Source organism: Marmota flaviventris, chromosome 19, assembly GCF_047511675.1.
Source record: "Marmota flaviventris isolate mMarFla1 chromosome 19, mMarFla1.hap1, whole genome shotgun sequence".
Taxonomy (NCBI): domain Eukaryota; kingdom Metazoa; phylum Chordata; class Mammalia; order Rodentia; family Sciuridae; genus Marmota; species Marmota flaviventris.
Window position 1 is genome coordinate 20,421,986 of NC_092516.1, and position 17,685 is coordinate 20,439,670.

Sequence of the window (17,685 nt, forward strand, 5' to 3'; positions counted from 1 at the left end):
CTTAGCCTCTCAATTTTTCTACACATTCTGGGCCATTGCCAGATTCCTGGAGTCTTCTCCAAACCTCAAGTTTCCAAAACCTCCCTCATCAGACATTCAGATCCTGTTGGCAATGTTGAGACTATCAACTTCCACTTGCTCCTCTTTCTCTACTGAAGTGGAGCACGTGGGTAGAGAGGGGAAGATGTAATTGAGGGCTTGGTGCTGAGGTGTGGGAACCATGGTCCTTGCCCACAGAGATGACCCAGCTGAGAACACAGGTGGTGTGTGGGGAACCAGAGCCAGCCAGAAAAGGCAGGGCAGAGTTGGTAAGTTGCTGGAGTACCCTGAAAAGCCACATTCTGGTCTTCCTTCCTTCTCCTGGAGAAGGGACATAGCATACTTTACTTGCAGAGAAACCCAGAGTGCATGAACACGGGCTCTGGGCTTGTAGAAACTGGAAAATGCTATCAGTACAGGTCACTTATCACTTATCCAAGATGCTTGGGACTGGAAGTGTTTTGGATTTCAGATATTTTTCTGTATATTGCACATACAGAATGAGATATCATGGGGGATGGAACCCAAAACTCAACATGACATTTATTTGCATTTCATATATGCCAATTTTCCACTGTAGCATCATGTCAGCACTCAAGAGGTTTGGGATTGGGGATGAGGGTGGAGCTCAGTGATCGACTGCTAGTTTGGCCTACGAGAGGCCCTGGGTTTGATCTCCAACACTGAAAACAAACAAGCAAACAAACAAACAAACTGGGATTTTTGGATTTCAGAGTTTTGACTTAGGGATGCTCAAACTGGACTGAGAAGTCACAAAGCAAAAATTGTCAACCAGGGCCTGGGGATGTGGCTCAAGTGGTAGCGGGCTCGCCTGGCATGTGTGAGGCACTGGGTTCAATTCTCAGCACCACATAAAAATAAAATAAAGATATTGTGTCCACCTAAAACTAAAAAATAAAATATTAAAAAAAAAATTGTCAACTGGCCAGAGGTGAGAGGGTGTGGAAAGAAGAGCATTGTCTGGAACCTGGCTTATGTGTCTTTTCCACATGCTCACCTAGTCCTCCTTTTTAAATAAAAAAATAAGGGCTGTGGGGATAGCCCGGTGTTAAAGTGCTTGCTAGCATATGTGAGACCCTGGGTTCCATTTCAGCAACACAAAAATCACTCACTCAATGTATAAACCAACAGCCATGCGCGGTGGCATTTACCTGTAATCCCAGCCGCTCAGGAAGCTGAGGCAGGAGAATCACGAGTTCAAGAGCAGCCTCAGAAATTTAGCGAGACCCTAAGCAACTTAGCAAGACCCTGTCTCTAAATAAAACATAAAAAGGGCTGGGGATGTGGCTCAGTGGTTGAGTGCCCTGGGTTCGATTCCCAGTACCAAAACGAAAGATATAAATCAGATAGATAAATAGATCAATAAAATAAAGCACTGGGTTTTCTTTGGGGAATCAAACTTGCTCAGGGACTGCCGTTCTACCATAGTGGACACAAGCCAGGCCCAGCCAGTCAGGGTGACCCATACCCCTCGCTATAGTGAATGGTTCAGGGATGGACATGTGAATCTGAAAATCAGCTCTGGGATTTAAGGAAAGAAGCCCTCTCTCTCTCTGTAGGCATTGCTGAACTGATGGAAGGACGTGAACCCGACTCTGTTGGGAGATGCCATGAGGCAAGAATTTTCGTCAGACTGGAGCTGGCACGTGAGAAAGCAGAGCCAAGTTTTTTTAATTGTCAATGGACCTTTATTTTATTTATTTATATGCAGTGCTGAGAATCGAACCCAGTGCCTCATACATGCTAGGCAAGTGCTCTACCACTGAGTCACCATCCCGGCCCCATAGACAAGAATCTTGATTATTATTTACTTTGAGCTCTTATATCCAGCCATTCTCCAAGTATTTACTTCTGAAATGTTGTTTCACAAAGTGATCTTTTTCTTTTTGGTCCATGCTAGCTTGAGATCCAGTGTTTCTGCCATTTACAGCACATGTCCCTCTGCCCTGTTTTGACCCACTCTTCTAAACTGATTTTCCAATGTTGAAAATCACAGGCTAGCGGGGCATGGTGGTGCACACCTATAATCCCAGATACTTGGGAAGCTGAAGCAGGAAGATCACAAGTTCAAGTCCAGCCTGGGCAACTTCTGGTCTCGAAACAAAAAGGGCTGAGGATGTGGCTCAGTGGTAGAGCACTTTCCAAGCATGCGTCAGGCCCTGGGTTCAATCCCCAGTGTTACCAAAAATATATAAATAAATGATAATATTTTTTTAAAAAGAAAATTTCAGGCTAGATAAAAGAGCATGAAAAAGTCCAACAGTATTTTGTAGTAAAAGGGCACTGTGTCAGAAGCCAATGAAGAAAGTATTTCAAAGAGTTAAAACTGAGAAGATGCTCAGTCGATATTTACAAAGCACCAACTCAATATGTCCTTGTCATTGTTCTAGATATTAGAGACACAGCAGTGAATATCTCTTCCTTCTTGGAGGAAGCTCTACCTCCTTGGAGTTTATGTCAAATATAATAGGATTGCAAGTAAAATCTGAACAAGTGCTTATACATGCTATGCACTTTTTAACTACTGGTTCATTATCTCCTCAAAATAATCCTAAATTCTGTAATCCTAGTGGCTCAGGAGGCTGAGGCAGGAGGGTCACAGTTAGTAGTCAGCCTCAGCAACTTAGCAAGCCCCTAATCAACTATTTTTTAAAAAAATATTTTTAGGGGGCTGGGGTTGTGGCTCAGCAGTAGAGCACTCGCCTAGCATGTGCAAGGCCCTGGGTTCAATCCTCAGCACCACATAAAAATAAATAAATAAAGGTATTGTGTCCAATTACAACTAAAAAATTAAAATTAAATATATATATATTTAATTTTAATTTTAGTTGATCTAAGCCTAATTTGTTAAATTTTTTTAATTTAGTTGATCTAAGCCTAATTTGTTAAAGATATTTTCAGATTTGATAAAAAACCAAGACCCAAACTGTGCTGTCTATTAGAAACCTATTTAAATATGAAGAATTATGTAGATAAAAATAAAGGAATAAAACTACTGTAGGAAAAAATATTTTTAGTTGTAGATGGACACAATACCTTTATTTACTTATTTTTATGTAGTGCTGAGAATCTAATCCAGTGCTCACAAGTGTCAGGCAAGAGCTTTACCACTGAGCCACAACCCCAGCTCCACTAATCAACTATTTTTTTTGGGGGGGGGCGGGGGTACCAGGAATCGAACTTAGGGGCACTCAACCACTGAGACACATCCCCAGTCATATTTTGTATTTTATTTAGAGTCAGTGTCTCACTGAGTTGCTTAGAACTTCGCTAAGTTGCTGAGGCTGGCTCTGAACTCACAGTCCTCCTGTCTCAGCCTCCCAAGCAGCTGGGGTTACAGGTGTGTGCCACTGCACTGGACCCTAATCAACTATTTTGACACTGTCTCAAAATAAAACATAAAAAAGGCTGGGGATGTGGCTCAGTGGTTAAGTGCCCTTGGGTTCAATCCCCAGTATCAAAACAGAAAAACAATAACAACAAAAACAAAACAAAAAGTCTGCCCCTTAACAACTGACCCACATTGCCTATAATGAGTAAATATGGGAATGAGGAGAGGCCAGAAAACAGAGCTAAAGCATTAAGGACAGCAAGAAATCCTGAGTCCCGGTCTAAATGGTGTCAGATTTCCATCTCGATCCTTCCTGTTTATTCTGAGAGTGGAATGAACCCTACTCACCCCGCCCCCTACCCCATGGCCTAGCAGGACCTATCTGTGTTCCCAGCACTGGGGATATGACTATGATGCCTATGGTGGCAAAAGTAAAAAGGATGCAGGGGACAGAGAGTCACAAGAGCAAAAGAGAGCAAAGTGTGAAACCCAAGAAGTCCCCCAGCCCCGTGGGACACTGCATGATCTGCAACCAGGAATCTTTTTTTTTTTTTTTTTTTTTTTAATTGGTTGTTCAAAACATTACAAAGCTCGGAGTCTCATGACCTTCCTCCAAGTTCTGATATTGCTTCCCGGTCCAGGTGTAGGAATGTGAATTCAAGCTTTCTCAATATAAACACCCTGGAGCCCTCAGGAGCAAAGATGCAGATAAGGGCAGGGGCCTGGCCTTCAGGGAGGAAGCTGGGTAGAGGTTAAAGGTCAGAATTACATCAGGCTCCCCCTGTGCACCTCCTCTGACCCCCATCCAGTCTCACCATCCAGGAGACTGATCTATGGGCAAACTAGTTCTTATTCACCAGGGTCTTCGGGGCAGAGCTGGTTGGTAGGACTTGAATGTCCTCACCACCATTCTTGTTGGACTGAGAGGTGAGGTCAGAAGTGAGGAGGCGGGTCAACTCAAATGGAAGCAGCCAAGTGACACCGACTCCCAACCTCCACTTCGCCCCTCTCCCGAGCCTACAGCTTCACCTCAGGTCGCTTTCCATAACCCCGTTACCCTCCCACAATTAGGTGGCTAGTTTCCCAAACGCTTCCGCCCACAGCCGGGCAGCGGCTTAGGCGCCATGATTTGACATCATCCATGAGCGCACGGCGTTCAGAGCCGGAGCCGTCACAGCTCCCGGCAGGCACCGCAGAAGGTCCCCCTGGCATGCTGGGACTTGTAGTTCTGCGTGTGGAGTCGTGCATCAGCCCTCCCAACCAGAGGTTTGACCTGAGGCATCGACAGAGGCTAGGGTGGCCCAAAACAGGGATTCTTAGTCCTAGGTCTCCAGAGTGCACAGTTTGAATCTGGAAAATTATTCATATTTTGTATTTTATTTAGAGTCAGTGTCTTACTGAGTTGCTTAGTGCTTGGCTAAGTTGCTGAGGCTGGCTCTGAACTCGCACATCCGGGGCATAATCTACAAAGGTTCTTTCCCTTTCTGAGGCGGTAGACAGCCCTGGTACCACGGGAAATAAACCTACTCGGAAATCTTGAGGCTAACCTTGGCAACTTAGCGAGACCCTGTCTCAAGATGAAAATTGTTAAAAATAAAAAAAAGAGCTGGGGTGTGGCTTAGTGTTAAATGGCCCCTGGCTTCAATCCCCAGTCCCCACTCTTTCCTCCGCACACAAAGCAAAGGAGGATAGATGAAGCTCTTGTCTTTGGGGGTCACCCCGGGTGGAGCCCCATTGAGGAGGAAGGGCCATTTGGGGCCTGAGTCTGTTGTTCAGGGCAGCATCAGTAGGCACTAGGAAGAGTCAACTTTTCTTGTTTCTTAGATCTGAAACACCTTGGGGTGCACCTCTCCAGCCTCAAAAAATTGCTAATCACACTTCAGGAGTCCTTTGCTGATCCCCTGAGAAGGATTCTCTCCTTGACCAAACTCTAGCCAGGCTCCTCTGAGTCCTTTGTCCACTAGGCCTCAACCTTGGCCTATTAAAGACTTGAACAAACAGGAAGATGGTTTCTAACAGCTCAAGGCCACACCCGTCAGATGACTGTAACTCCGAAAATTGCCTGCTTGAGAAAACTCAAGGCTGCCAAGAGAATGTACTATTTGTTCCAGCCAACACCTGAAGATAAGGCCCCTGTCTCCCAGCCTCTGTGGGAGGTTAGGAGTCTGACTTCAATAAGCACCAATTAGCAAATCCAGGTAGTTGCAGGTGGACTAATATTTAATTTCCAATTTTTGTTAATTTTTCAATTTCTTGACTCTACTGCGTCCCTGTGGAGCCCTATTCCCCTGGGAGGCTGAGGCAAGAGGATCCTGAGTTCAAAGCCAGCCTTAGCAAAAGTGAGGTGCTAAGCAACTCAGTGAGACCCTGTCTCTAAATAAAATATCAAATAGGGTTGGGATATGGTTCACTGGTCAAGTGCCTCTGTCAATCCCAGTATCCCCCCTGGAAAAAAAGAATCACTAAGTCCAGTCCCCACTTACCACTATCTGCAAAGCAGAGCAAGTGAAGGTGTCATGGGCAGGGAGGCTATGGCTTAGCTAGTAAACGGGCACCTATCCTAACTCCCAAAATTTCAGTCAAGGAATAACTATGGGAAGGAGGAATGGGGGCAGATGGGACACAGACAGCCTGGCTTTTGAGTTGGCACCAATTCATACCCAAATGGGGTGGGAAAGTGACAGAGTGACTTCAGGGGACTATTTGAACTGGAATGATGTCACAGGAGTGACCTAGGACTCAGAACTGATAACTGACAGGACCAAGGACTTAAAGGAAAAAACATGACACGCAGAACCACCGGAGAACCACACAGGCCCTCTGCCCTGCTCCAGCTACCTCATGAGTTTGTTGTCTGAGATTCATACACGTTGGCTGAGAGAGATGATTACTTATATAGAGTGACACGTTTGAGCTGTGAAAAGTGAGGCTGATTTGGTTGGAGGTGAGATGTGTCAAAGAGAAAGCCGGACATTATTTAGAGGGATAGGGGCACACTTTATTTATTTGTTATTTAGTTTTGTGGTGCATGGGATCCAATTCAGGACCTTGAACATACTAGGTAAGCTCTCTATCACTGAGCTACACCCCACCCCTAGATGGGACAGATTTTAATCAATAATACACTGTTACAATAAGGAAAGAGTCTAATGGGACTTGAATTCAACTTTGATGTGTACCGAGGAGAATGAGGGGAGAATGAATCTGCATATGTCAGGTTTTTTTCTCCAAGTCCATGGTCCTGTCAATTATCAGTTCTGACTCCAAGGTCACTCCTGTGGCATCCTTCATTCTTGTTCACATAGTCCTTTGAATCACTCTGTCACTTTCCCACTCAATTTGGGTATGAATTGGTGCCACCTCAGAAGCCAGGCTGTCTGTGTCCCATCTGCCCCCATTTCTCCTCCCATAGTTGTTCTTTGACTGAAATTTTGGGAGTTAGGATAGGTGCCCGTTTACTGGCTAAGCCATAGCTTCCCTGCCCATGACACCTTCTCTTGCTCTGCTTTGCAGATAGTGGTAAGTGGGGACTGGACTTAGTGATTCTTTTTTTTCGGAGGGGATACTGGGATTGACAGAGGCACTTGAACACTGAACCACATCCCAGCCCTATTCTGTATTTTATTTAGAGACAGGGTCTCACTGAGTTGCTTAGCACCTCGCCTTTGCTAAGGCTGGCTTTGAACTCAGGATCCTCTTGCCTCAGCCTCCTGAGCCACTGGAATTACAGGTGTGTGCCACTTCTCCCGGCTCTAGTGATTTTTTTTTAACTTTTTTGGGGGAGGCTACTAGGGATTGAATCCAGGGGTACTTTACCACTGAGCCACATCCCCAGACCTTTTAAATATTTTATTTAGAGAAAGGTGTTGCTAAGTTGCTTAGGGCGTTGCTAAATTTCAGAGGCAATTTAGCACTCACAAAGGCAATTTGAACTCACAGACTCCTGCGTCAGCCTCCTGAGCCACTGGGATTACAGGTATGTGCCACCTGTGCCCAGCACATCCCAGCCCTTTTAATCTTTTTATTTTTGAGACAGGGTCTTGCTAAGTTGCTGAGACTGGCTTTGAACTTGCAATTCTCCAGCCTCAGCTTCCTGAATCACTGGAATGACAGGCGTGCATCACGGTGCCCAGCAGCTCTTTTCTTTAATAATATCTCATCTCAGGTTTTTTGTTAAAGCAATACGAAGGGGACTAAGGCAAAGCTGATGTCCCTGAGCAGCAGCCAATGAGGACCCAAAGTTGGCCTATAGAGTACGCTTGGAAGCAGATCCTGCCCCCACCCCATCTCTAGCCTTAAACAGCCAGCAGCTCTGGCCAAGTCCTTGATTGCAGGCTTGTGAGTGACCTGGAGCCAGAACCACCCAGCTAAGCCACGCCTAGATCCCTGAGCCACAGGGACTGCGAGATAATAAATGAGTGTTGTTTTAAGCCTCTCAGTTTGGGGGTAACTTGTTACACAGTCACAGATTACTAATACACATTTCTATTGTTTTATGCTTAATTCTTTGTTGTAATCATTCAGGTCTCAGCTCAAATGCCAGCTCCTCAAAGAAGTATTTCTGATGTCTCTCCTCACCCATCACTCTCAGATCATATCATTCTATTTATTTTGTGCTTAGTATTATTCAGACAGTCAATCAATATTTACTAAGCATTTACTATGTCCAGGCACTGAAGACTCAGTGGTGAGAAAATCAACCAATCAATAAATATACAGTTTGTCAGATGGTACCATGTGCTCTTAAGGAATAAACAGAAATTTCAACATGACCGAAACTTCCTTCTGGACCTTGCTTAAATGTCACCTTCTCAGCAAGGCTTCCTTGAGGAAGGCATTTTAAAGTGTACTAGCCACGTGGAAGTTCTTTTTGTGTGTTCATTTGTCACTGTTTGTGCCCCATTATTCATGTAAGTTCCATGAGGAAAGAACGGTGTCTCTGTAGAGTCCACGCTTTTAGAATGTTCCCTGGCATGTGGGGGTTACCCAGTAAAGTCCCCGGATGAAAAAAACAAAAACCCTCCAAACTGTTTTTCCAGAAATGAGAGAAAGGGCTAAGGCTTCACGGAGCTGTGTGAGCATTCCACAGAGCGATGACAAGGATTCGTTCTGTAATTGAAGGGCTTTGCAAAAGTTGAGGAAAGGGTGTGTTTGGTCAGGGGGACAGAGGACGGATCAGAGGTTGGGGATTCTCTTGTGATTCTGCAACCATAACCTCTTTTGCAATCAGAAAGGAAAAGGGAACCTTGTTTTACAAAGAGTGTTTCTAGTTGACAGAGCCCTGAGTGCTGGTCCCAGCCCCAGGGAGAGTCCTCCTCTGTCCGGTGGCTGGAGGTACAGGAACTCAGGGCTGGGGACCCCTCCACTGCTCTCTGCAGGCTGATAAAAGAGGAGTTCTGAGATGTCCTGAATGAAGGAACAGGTCATAGGATGGAGGGAAGAAAGAGATAAAAGTTCATTTTAACTCACAGCTCCAAGCTAAATCAACAGAGAAGAAGAAAAAAATAATCCACATTTCTTTCCTGTATGCTGAGGATACCTACCAAGGGCACCTCACATTCTGCTTTTTGCACCAACCAGGAATTATCAAAGACGTCCCCCACTTCTCATTGCTCCTCTTCTCTTTTCTATAACCAACATAAGTTTAGTATCAGCATTATGTTCTTTTCCCACAAACTTTTGTTATAAAATACACTGGACCTCTTTCTTTCTTTCTTTTCTTTCTACAGGGGCCACTTAACCACTGAGCTACATCCCCAGTAAAATACACTGGACCTCTTTCTTTCTTTCTAACAGGGGCCACTTAACCACTGAGGTACACCCCCAGCCTCTCCCCCACCTTTTTTAAACATTTATTTTCTAGTTGTAGTTGGACACAATATGTTTACTTCACTTATTTATTTTTATGTGGTGCTGAGGATCGAACCCAGGGCCTTGAATGTGCTAGGTGAGTGCTCTATGGCTGAGCCACAACCCCAGCCCTCCACAGCCCTTTTTAATATTTTATTTAGAGACAGGGTCTCACTGAGTTGCCTAGGGCCTCACTAAGTTTGCTGAGGCTGGCCTTGAACTTGTCATCCTCCTGCCTCAACCTCTGGAGCCACTGGGATCACAGGCGTGCCCACTGTACCTGGTTAATGGGCATTTTTCAACTGCTCTGTGGCTGTGATGCTGGTGGCTTAGGGAATCTGTCCCAGGATAAGTCCTTTGGCCCCCGACTACCATGAGTAACACACAGCTCAATAAGCCGTTTTATTTCAGAGATCTCTTAGTCATAAAAATAAGGCCACAGTACTCTCTGGAGAATAGGGACATGGGGGTCACCACGTCTGGTCCGCTCTTGGCTCCATCTTGGACCAGCAGTGACCTGAGCTCCAGGTCTTTTCCCTCTTGCAGGTTTGGTGAGTGTTCAGCGTGGCGGTGATAGCCATCCTTGTGGGTGGCTAAAATGGGCATATGGGAAAATCAAGATGGCGCCTCCCCCAGCCCCTTCCACCCTCAGTGCCTCTTGATTCATCAGTGAGGGCCACAGGGCTCTCCTGCCACTCGTGTTGGGGTGTTTCTTAGTTTATTTTTGGCTGCTGTAAAAGAACACGGAGAACAAGTAATTCCTAACTAATGGAAACCTGTTGGTTCACAGTTCTGGAGGCTGAGAAGTCTAATATCGAGGCCCCCAGTGGGGCTGGGGATGTGGCTCAGTGGCAGAGCACTTGCCCAACACACAGGGGGCCCTGGGTTCAAGCCCCATTACTGCAAAAACAAACCAAACCCCACATTAACAGCGGGTTTCAGCAGCATATGCCTTTAGTCCCCTCTACTCAGGATTCATGATGGCAGAACCTTCTAGGCCTAATTACCACTTAAAAGATTCCCCCTCCTAAAGTTGTTACAAAGACAATGAAATCTCAACGTGAGTTTTAGAGGAGGAGGGAAACATTACACTAGTCCCCCAAGTCAAGGAAAGAGAGAATTTAAAGGGAAAGCAAAGAGAAAGGGCTCTTGTGTCCTGCTGCTTCTGAATAGTTGGGTGATGACTGAGGACAGAGGGGATCTTATTCCCCTTTCCACAGACCCCAATGGTGCTCCTGAACTCCAATGTGACATGGGGGATGTGGGATGAGGCCTAGAGGACACCAACCAAGAGCAAGGGCTGTGTGGGATGAAAGTAAAGAGCAGACAGGAAGTGCAGGAAGGGGGCCCATCTTGGCAAACCCCAGTGTTCACAGAGGATGCTGAGGTGAAGGGCATTCCAAGCCCCTTCCCAGCTCCACTCTGGAGCAGTCCTGTAGGGACAGGGAATCCTGGGGAGACCTCAGCCTGGCCTCCATGGAGCATCTGGCAGAAAAAGAACAGGAAATAGAAATTTAACCCAACAATCATCATACTGCAGACACACTGAACCTGCGTTTATGTATCATTGTGTTTTTTGTTATTTTATTTGGTATGGAGGATTGAACCCAGGGGTGCTTAACCACTGAGCCACATCCCTAGCACTCTTTTTTCATTTTGAGACAGGATCTGGCTAAGTTGCTTAGGGCCTCAGTAAGTTGTTGAGGCTGGGCTCAAACTTATGATCCTCCTGCCTCAGCCTCCCCAGTAACTGGGATTACAGGCATGTGCCATAGCACCTGGCAACTAGTATATTTCTCTTATTATATCACAGTATCACACTGTGTGCTCCCCTAAGTGTTTACACTTGTGACTCTTGGTACACAAAGTCATTGTAGGTAATGCACAGGTGAACAGCCATTGCACCTGGCTGACAGATGAACTTCTAAAAGAAGCTATAGTTAGGTATTTATTTTTACAGTTAATTTGTAATTACGACACCTAACTGTGGTTTTTCCATTTTGGGTGGTTAAATAGTTTCTTTTAAAAAAAAGTGTAAAAGGCAAGGGGCCAGTTTTCTAAGGCTAAGTCAGTACAGTATAGTTTGAATGCCCTTACAGCAGAAATCACGAGAGTTCTATGTGAAAGACACAGTTGGGAAAACCCGGAGCCAGATCATCAATAGTGGCAGCTATGACTAGGACTATTATTAGTATTATCTTGAAGGAGTGCTGGTTGAAAATTAACTTTGGGTCATTCTGAGATTTAAAGATATATATATTTGGGCTGTTTTTTTGAGAAACTGGGTATGTAGAGGACCAGGACAACCCCGTAGCAAGTTTTTCAATTCTTCACAATTTGCTGGGAATCCTTTGGGTTATGGAAACCTCACAGGGAAGTTTCTGTCTGCCCCCAAGGGGAAACAAGTCAGTGATTTCTCCAGTTCTCAGGAGGAACCCCTTCCCCCACCAATGGGGAAACATACATTACATGCAACCAGAAGAAGAAAAAGAAAGGGGATAGGAAAGAGGGGGCAGAGACAGAGGAGGGAGATTCTAAACAGGGCCCTTCCTGATCCAGAAGTTCTGTGATTGAAGAATTGCCCTGACAGTTCTGGGAACAGAGAGGAGGCCTCTCAGGCGGAGGCTGTGCCAGGGAGGGGTGAGGCAGGGGAAGGCCAATCAGAGGCCAAGAGTGAGGGGTGGTGTGTAGGGCCTCCTGGCAAGAGGCAAAGAACTCTTGTTGGGATGTGGCTGCAACAGCTAGGGACAGGCACTTCTCAGCCTTTACTTTCTCCTTTGACAGAAGGGAGACTAGTCTCACCATTTGACAGGCGAGGAAAAGAAGGCTCAGAGGAATAATTCTCCAGAAATTAATTACAGTCTAGGATCCCTCATTGTCGATATCTTTTGGTTCTTTTCAGGCATGTAGCAGAAAAGAAAAAAGTCCAGGCTTTGAAAATCAGACAGACCCGAGGCTGTGTGACTTTGGGCAAATTACTTAACCTCTCTGAACCTTAGTTTTCTGGTCTGAAAAAAAATGAGATCAATAATAATATGTCCTATTGGGTTATTATAAGGATGACATGGAACAAATACTATAAAACACTTGTCACGGGGCTGGGGAGGTAGCTTAGTGATAGATTGCTACTCAGTGTGTGAGAGGGTCTGGGTCCGATCCACAGCACTGAAAAAAAATACAAATAAGCAAACAAAAAGTTGCCACAGAGCAGAAATCCGAAACATGGAGTTGCCGCTGGGATTTTCTGAAGCTGACTGTCCAGGTCAGTGCCAGGCCAAGAGCACGATAGCTGGTGCTGGGCTGTCATTTGCCCTGGGTTGTAAAGCTGATAGTGGCCATGAGGCCTGGTCCCCATCATACCAGGGTCTCATTTGTCCCTCCTTGCAGTCCATATCTCGGTCGGGCCCTGGCAACATGGTAGGTATCTAGTAAACATTGAATGAATAATCTACAAGGCTCCAGGAGAAATCTGGAGGAGCCCCGTGACATCTTGAGGATGAGACTCTGGGCTGAGGCTCACCGTGCAATCCCAGAGAAGGGGGCTGTGGAGAGGTCAGGAGTCGGTGCTCCAGGGCACAGGACTAAAGAGAAGGAGGCCCGTGAGCTAAGCTTCGCAAGGTGTGTGACAGAAAGGACAAGAAAAACAGAAGCCTGTTCAGGGGCAGGTGGTTTAGACGACTCAGATTTCAGCCCGCATCAAGCAGTCGCCCCAGGGTGGATGAGGCAACCTCCACAGGAAGCCAGGTCCCGAGCCCCATGGAGTTTGGGTAAGCAGCGGCCATCCTGTGCTGTGAGGGGTGGGGTTGACCAGATGTCTTTTCGCAGCTGTGTGTGGATTCTGTGATTCTGTTATCAGGCTGGACTCAGGGGAGGTGGCTGAATAGAGGTCCCTGGGTGCTCCTGCTAGTCACAGTCTGCTGTGATCTGTTACTGCTCCAACAGGTTCTGTCCTCTGTCCATATTCTTGGGTGCCTAAGAAAAACCTAGAGCTTATATGGAAGGGACAGGAGAAAAGGAGGAAGGTGAAGTCCGGGCTGGAGTTAGGGCTTTCTCCTCCTATTTCTGTTGGGTCTGTAAGTGGGCAACGTCGCTTGCTAGTTTCTTCCAGAATTCATTCTTTCCTGCTTCTTCTTCTTTCTTAAGCTGTTGATGGACATAATACCTTTGCTTTATTTTTTTATGTGGTGCAGAGGATGAAACCCAGTGCCTCACACGTGCTAGCAAGCATTCTACCACCGAGCTACAACCCCAGCCCACCTTTCCCACTTCTTTTAATAGTAAAACCCTGCCCTCATCCAAGTTTGGTCAACCATGGGGCTTAAGCAACTAAATACTACTTTACCAGAACTTTGTAGTTGGGTGTGGCCATGTGACTAAATTCTGAACAGATCTGAGGGTTCTATTTTTAGATGATGCCCTTAGAAATGAATAGGTACCGTCTCCTCTGGTCTCTTACCTCTTCCATGGGCTGAGAGACAGGTGTGATGACAGGTACTAGAGCAGTTACATTGGGCTGGAGTGGAAGCCATGTTTTTTTTTTTTATTTATTTTTTAATTTTTTTTTTTATTGGTTGTTCAAAACATTATAAAGCTATTGACATATCATATTTCATACAATAGATTCAAGTTGGTTATGAACTCCCAATTTTACCCCAAATACAGAATGTTTTGAGCATGACAGAACAATGGGTTAAAAGTAGCAGGAATCCCTGACACACCGGAGTTGCCATTTTAGCCCACAAGTTGCCATTTTAGCCCACAAGCCTGGAGTTGCCATTTTAGCCCCTTCCCTGTGGGCTGTTGTGTGAGAGACAAAGAACTTTCTAGCCTGTGTTGTCTGAATCTTTGGTAATCACTATATCCACTTAGGTCCAACCACATTCTTGTTTACACCACGTTCTTTCGAAAGCTGGTCCTGAGACCGACCACACTGGGTTAGAATCTTTCCCCAGCTGACTGCCCAGAACCCTCTCCTGGAAGGGCCTTTGGGAACAATCTGAGTCCTTGAATTTGAGCCCTGAGTCACGGAAAGCAAATCCCTCCATATTTTGAATTTTATTTTGTTTTTCCATCTTGCAGATGGCATCAATAACTAACAATCTCTTCCAAAGGCAGTTTTATATAAAGGTGACATCATCATATCCAAGAATGGATAGGAACTGAGGAGGGGCACGTTTCACGGGCATCACTGCAAAGAAACAGGAAATGCCCTTACACCACATAAGAAATCACAGAAATGCACACACTGGAGCGTATGTATAAAAACAAGAGACGGCGCCCAGCCTGGGTCCCTCCAGGAAGAGCCAGCTCACCACAGATTCTCTTGTTGGTTCATGCACAGGAGACACACAGGCAGAAAGTGCCCAACGAAAAATACACACAGAGCCAGGACACAAGACACAGAGACGAGCTGCTGCTGCTAGAGTTGTTTATTGTCACTGTGCCCTGGGTGGGGGCTCCAGTGTCTTCAGCGTTTCTTTTGAGGGGGGTGGACCGTCCTGACTCTGCCTGTCCATCCCTGCCTTGCCCATAGCCTGCCCTTTTGCTGGGCCTGGAGATGCTTCCTTGGTGGGTCCCTGGGGCCTCACTCAGGCGGGGTGAGTCCTGGGGTTAGGGTCAGGGGCTGGCAGGCTCGGATGCTGCCTCTGGGTCATTCCTGGCAATCCTGTCTTCATGTCTGGGTGGAGTGTCCGTGGTCTGGCCTCATCTGGGGGGAGGAAAGGACAGAGGCCTGGGTTCAGGTTTGGCCTTTCCCACTCACTTCGTCTGTGATGCCAGAGAAGAGCCTGACCCTCTCTGGTCTCAGTTTCCCCCGCTGTAGACCAAATGTCCCTCCATTGGAAAGATTCTGCGTTCCTCTCTGTGTGCTGGGAAACTCGTCTAATTTTATTCTGATGTTGAGGCAGCTCTTCCTCCCTCCCCGCACACCTTCAGGCCCAACCTTTCACGGCAGAGACACCTCCCCTGGTCCCATTGTTCCCTGGCTCCTTACCTCCAGCTCGGCCTCAGCGCCGGGCCTTTTTCCTCTCTGAGTTCTGGAACTTGGTCACTAGTTTCCTCTCGTGCCCTCCAGGACTGGGGCGGTTGGTGTGGGCAGCAGCTTCTCTCTTGGTGCGACCCTTCCGGCCTCCACCGGCTGGTACCCAGAGAGGGAAATGGAGGTGAACCGTGATGCAGGGGAGAGGTGGTTGATGGGGGTTGCCAGGGTAGAAGGGGCAGGGACATTGGAGGGGCGTCACCATGCAACCAGGGGACAGCAGCACCCCTGCCTGCTGTTTCCCCATATGTGGAATGAGGGTCCCCCAGATGTGTGATGCCCCAGGGCTGAGGGATTAGAAGGACATGACTATGGGGGCCACAGGAACCTGCTGACCAGAGAAGGGCAAGTCCTGGGGGAGACAAGTAGCGGGGTCTGGGGTGGCGGAGGGGCTCGGAAGTGGAAGGACCGGGGAGGTGGTGGAGTGGCCTTACCCACGTGAGGGTGGGCCAGGCCGTAGAGGTCATACTCATCCAGGCTGGCTTCTTCGTCCTCTGGGCCTGGGGGCTGCCGGGAGGGGCTGGTGGCGGGGGGCAAGGTGGCCATCATGTCTGGCCGCTCTCTGCCTCTCCTCTTCTCCTAGGGCTTTGTTTGTGTCTGGTTTTCGGGCCAAGTGCCTGTGCGCTCCGGCTCACTCAGCCCTACTTATAAGGCTGGCCTCGACCACAGACTGGCTTCAGGCCTTCGGGCCTGTCTGATGCAATCTGGTTTTCCCAGAACCCAGCCCATAAGTGCTGGTCTTAGGAGGGGAACCGGCAGCTGGGCCCGAGCCTCTGCTCCTCCCTCTCTGCTGGGTATTTTTCCACAGTGGAGACTCCCGCCTCTCAGGGGGAAGAGGGAGGAGGCAGGGTCTGGGCATAAACAGTCCTTGAGATCTTGGCCAGCAGAGACAGAGGGCCTCACCTGGGCCACTCCTTCCTGTCCGGCCTCCACCCTCTGCCACTGGCTCCTCCTGGGCCTGGGTCTGGCCACAGAGTTGCCCCCATGCTGTTCCCCAATCAGGCTCAGACTCAGGTTGTGGTAGTCAAATATGGAATGAAGAAGGAGGGAGGGGGGACTTCAACATACCATGTGACCTGCGAGTGCTTCCCACCTCTGTCTCTTTAAGGAAAATTCCCTTAATATCCTGCATGGAGTCCCTGAGTGACTGTCCTCTCCTGAGGGAGAACAGCCAGGTGGCTGAGAACACAGACTCTGTAGCCTCAGGCCCTGTGTTCAAAGTCGCCACCCACTCCTGCCTCTGTGACCTTGGACATGTCACTGCACCTCCTGTGCCTCAGTTTCCTCTAAAGACCAAGATGACATTCTATCTACACCGTAGAATTAGTGAGAGGAGTCCATGAGCGAATTCACGGAAAGGCCCTCACAGCATTGCCTGACGCTGTGCGAGGGCTACATAAAGGCTGGTCACATTTTCTAACATAGTGCCCTCCCTGTAATATGTAGGGGACAGAAGAAGTTAATTTATAATAAAATGATAAAATCATAGTCTGCCGGGCCTGGTGGTACACACACCTGTAATACTAGAGACTTGGGAGGCTGAGGCAGGAGGATTACAAGTTTGAAGCCAGCCCGGGCAACTTAGTGAGACTCTCAGCAACTTGGTGATACTCTGGCTCAAAATAAAAAACAGAAAGGGCTGGGGAGGTAGCTCAGTGGTAAAGCACCCCTGGGTGGGTCGAATCCCCTGTACAAAAAAATTATGAATTATTGTGAATTTAAGGATGAATTAAGTGTGACTTTTTTGGTACTAGGGACTGAACCCAGGGGCATTCTATCACAGAGTTAGGTCTGCAGGTCTTTTTTTTTTCTTTCTTTTTAAATTTTATTTTAAATTTTGAAACAGAATCTCATTAAGTTGGCCAGGCCAGCCTTGAACTTGAGATCCTCCCATGAGTGCCATGGCACCTGTCCTTAAATGTGAATTTAATAGGAATTATACTAATTTTAAGTTTAGATAAGAAACATGTGGAAATGAAATATTCCATGTTTGCCTAAAGGATCTAAATCATATGAGTCATTTTGGCCCAGAGAGGTGCCCACCCACATTTTCTCCACCCTGCTGTGGTTTGGCAGGGAGGTGGACAGACAAAATGTTCCTCGTTTTAAAAAACAAACAAAGCACTCTGGTTTCCAATGAAGCAAGACTTTCTCAGGCCAGGCCAGCTATGAATCTCTGCTCACACTCCTGTGAATCTATTAAATCCTGTGTCATCTCAGTGTCACCAAATCCCGTCCTTCACCCAAGCCCTCTCATAGCCCAGGGTCACCCTTGGTTTGCTCAGAAGCTGTCCTTCTGCTTGCATTCCTGAATCAACTAAATTTAGCTTTTGTTTTCCTGTTCTTTAACACTCAGGAAACAAAAGTGAAAACGGAAGGCCTCTCCAATCAAAGCAGAGTTGGGATA

The 17,685-nt window shown here is 47.0% G+C and overlaps 1 protein-coding gene across 2 annotated transcripts; it reads right to left on the reverse strand.

Annotated features, from left to right (window-relative positions):
* Positions 1 to 12,895: 12,895 nt before the first annotated feature.
* Positions 12,896 to 17,685, reverse strand: Nupr1 (nuclear protein 1, transcriptional regulator). 2 transcript variants are annotated; one of them, XM_071605411.1, is made up of 3 exons: positions 15,713 to 17,685; positions 15,234 to 15,377; positions 12,896 to 13,384 (listed from the first exon to the last, which is right to left on the reverse strand). In XM_071605411.1, exons 1-2 carry the CDS (start codon positions 15,825 to 15,827, stop codon positions 15,247 to 15,249), a joined length of 246 nt encoding a protein of 81 aa, XP_071461512.1. In that variant the 5' UTR covers positions 15,828 to 17,685; the 3' UTR covers positions 12,896 to 13,384; positions 15,234 to 15,246. The 2 variants fall into 2 exon arrangements, with proteins under 2 accessions (XP_071461512.1, XP_027804419.1); XM_027948618.3 differs by lacking the exon at positions 12,896 to 13,384 and adding an exon at positions 14,656 to 14,948 and having other exon boundaries at positions 15,713 to 17,661.

What these genes read in the sequence shown, in the direction of transcription:
- Nupr1 (XM_071605411.1), bottom strand. Translation starts at nt 15,827, where the DNA reads ATGATGGCCACCTTGCCCCCCGCCACCAGCCCCTCCCGGCAGCCCCCA. An exon ending in CCTGGCCCACCCTCACGTGG is followed by an intron (nt 15,378 to 15,712) that starts GTAAGGCCACTC and finishes TCTGGGTACCAG; the next exon opens with CCGGTGGAGGCCGGAAGGGT.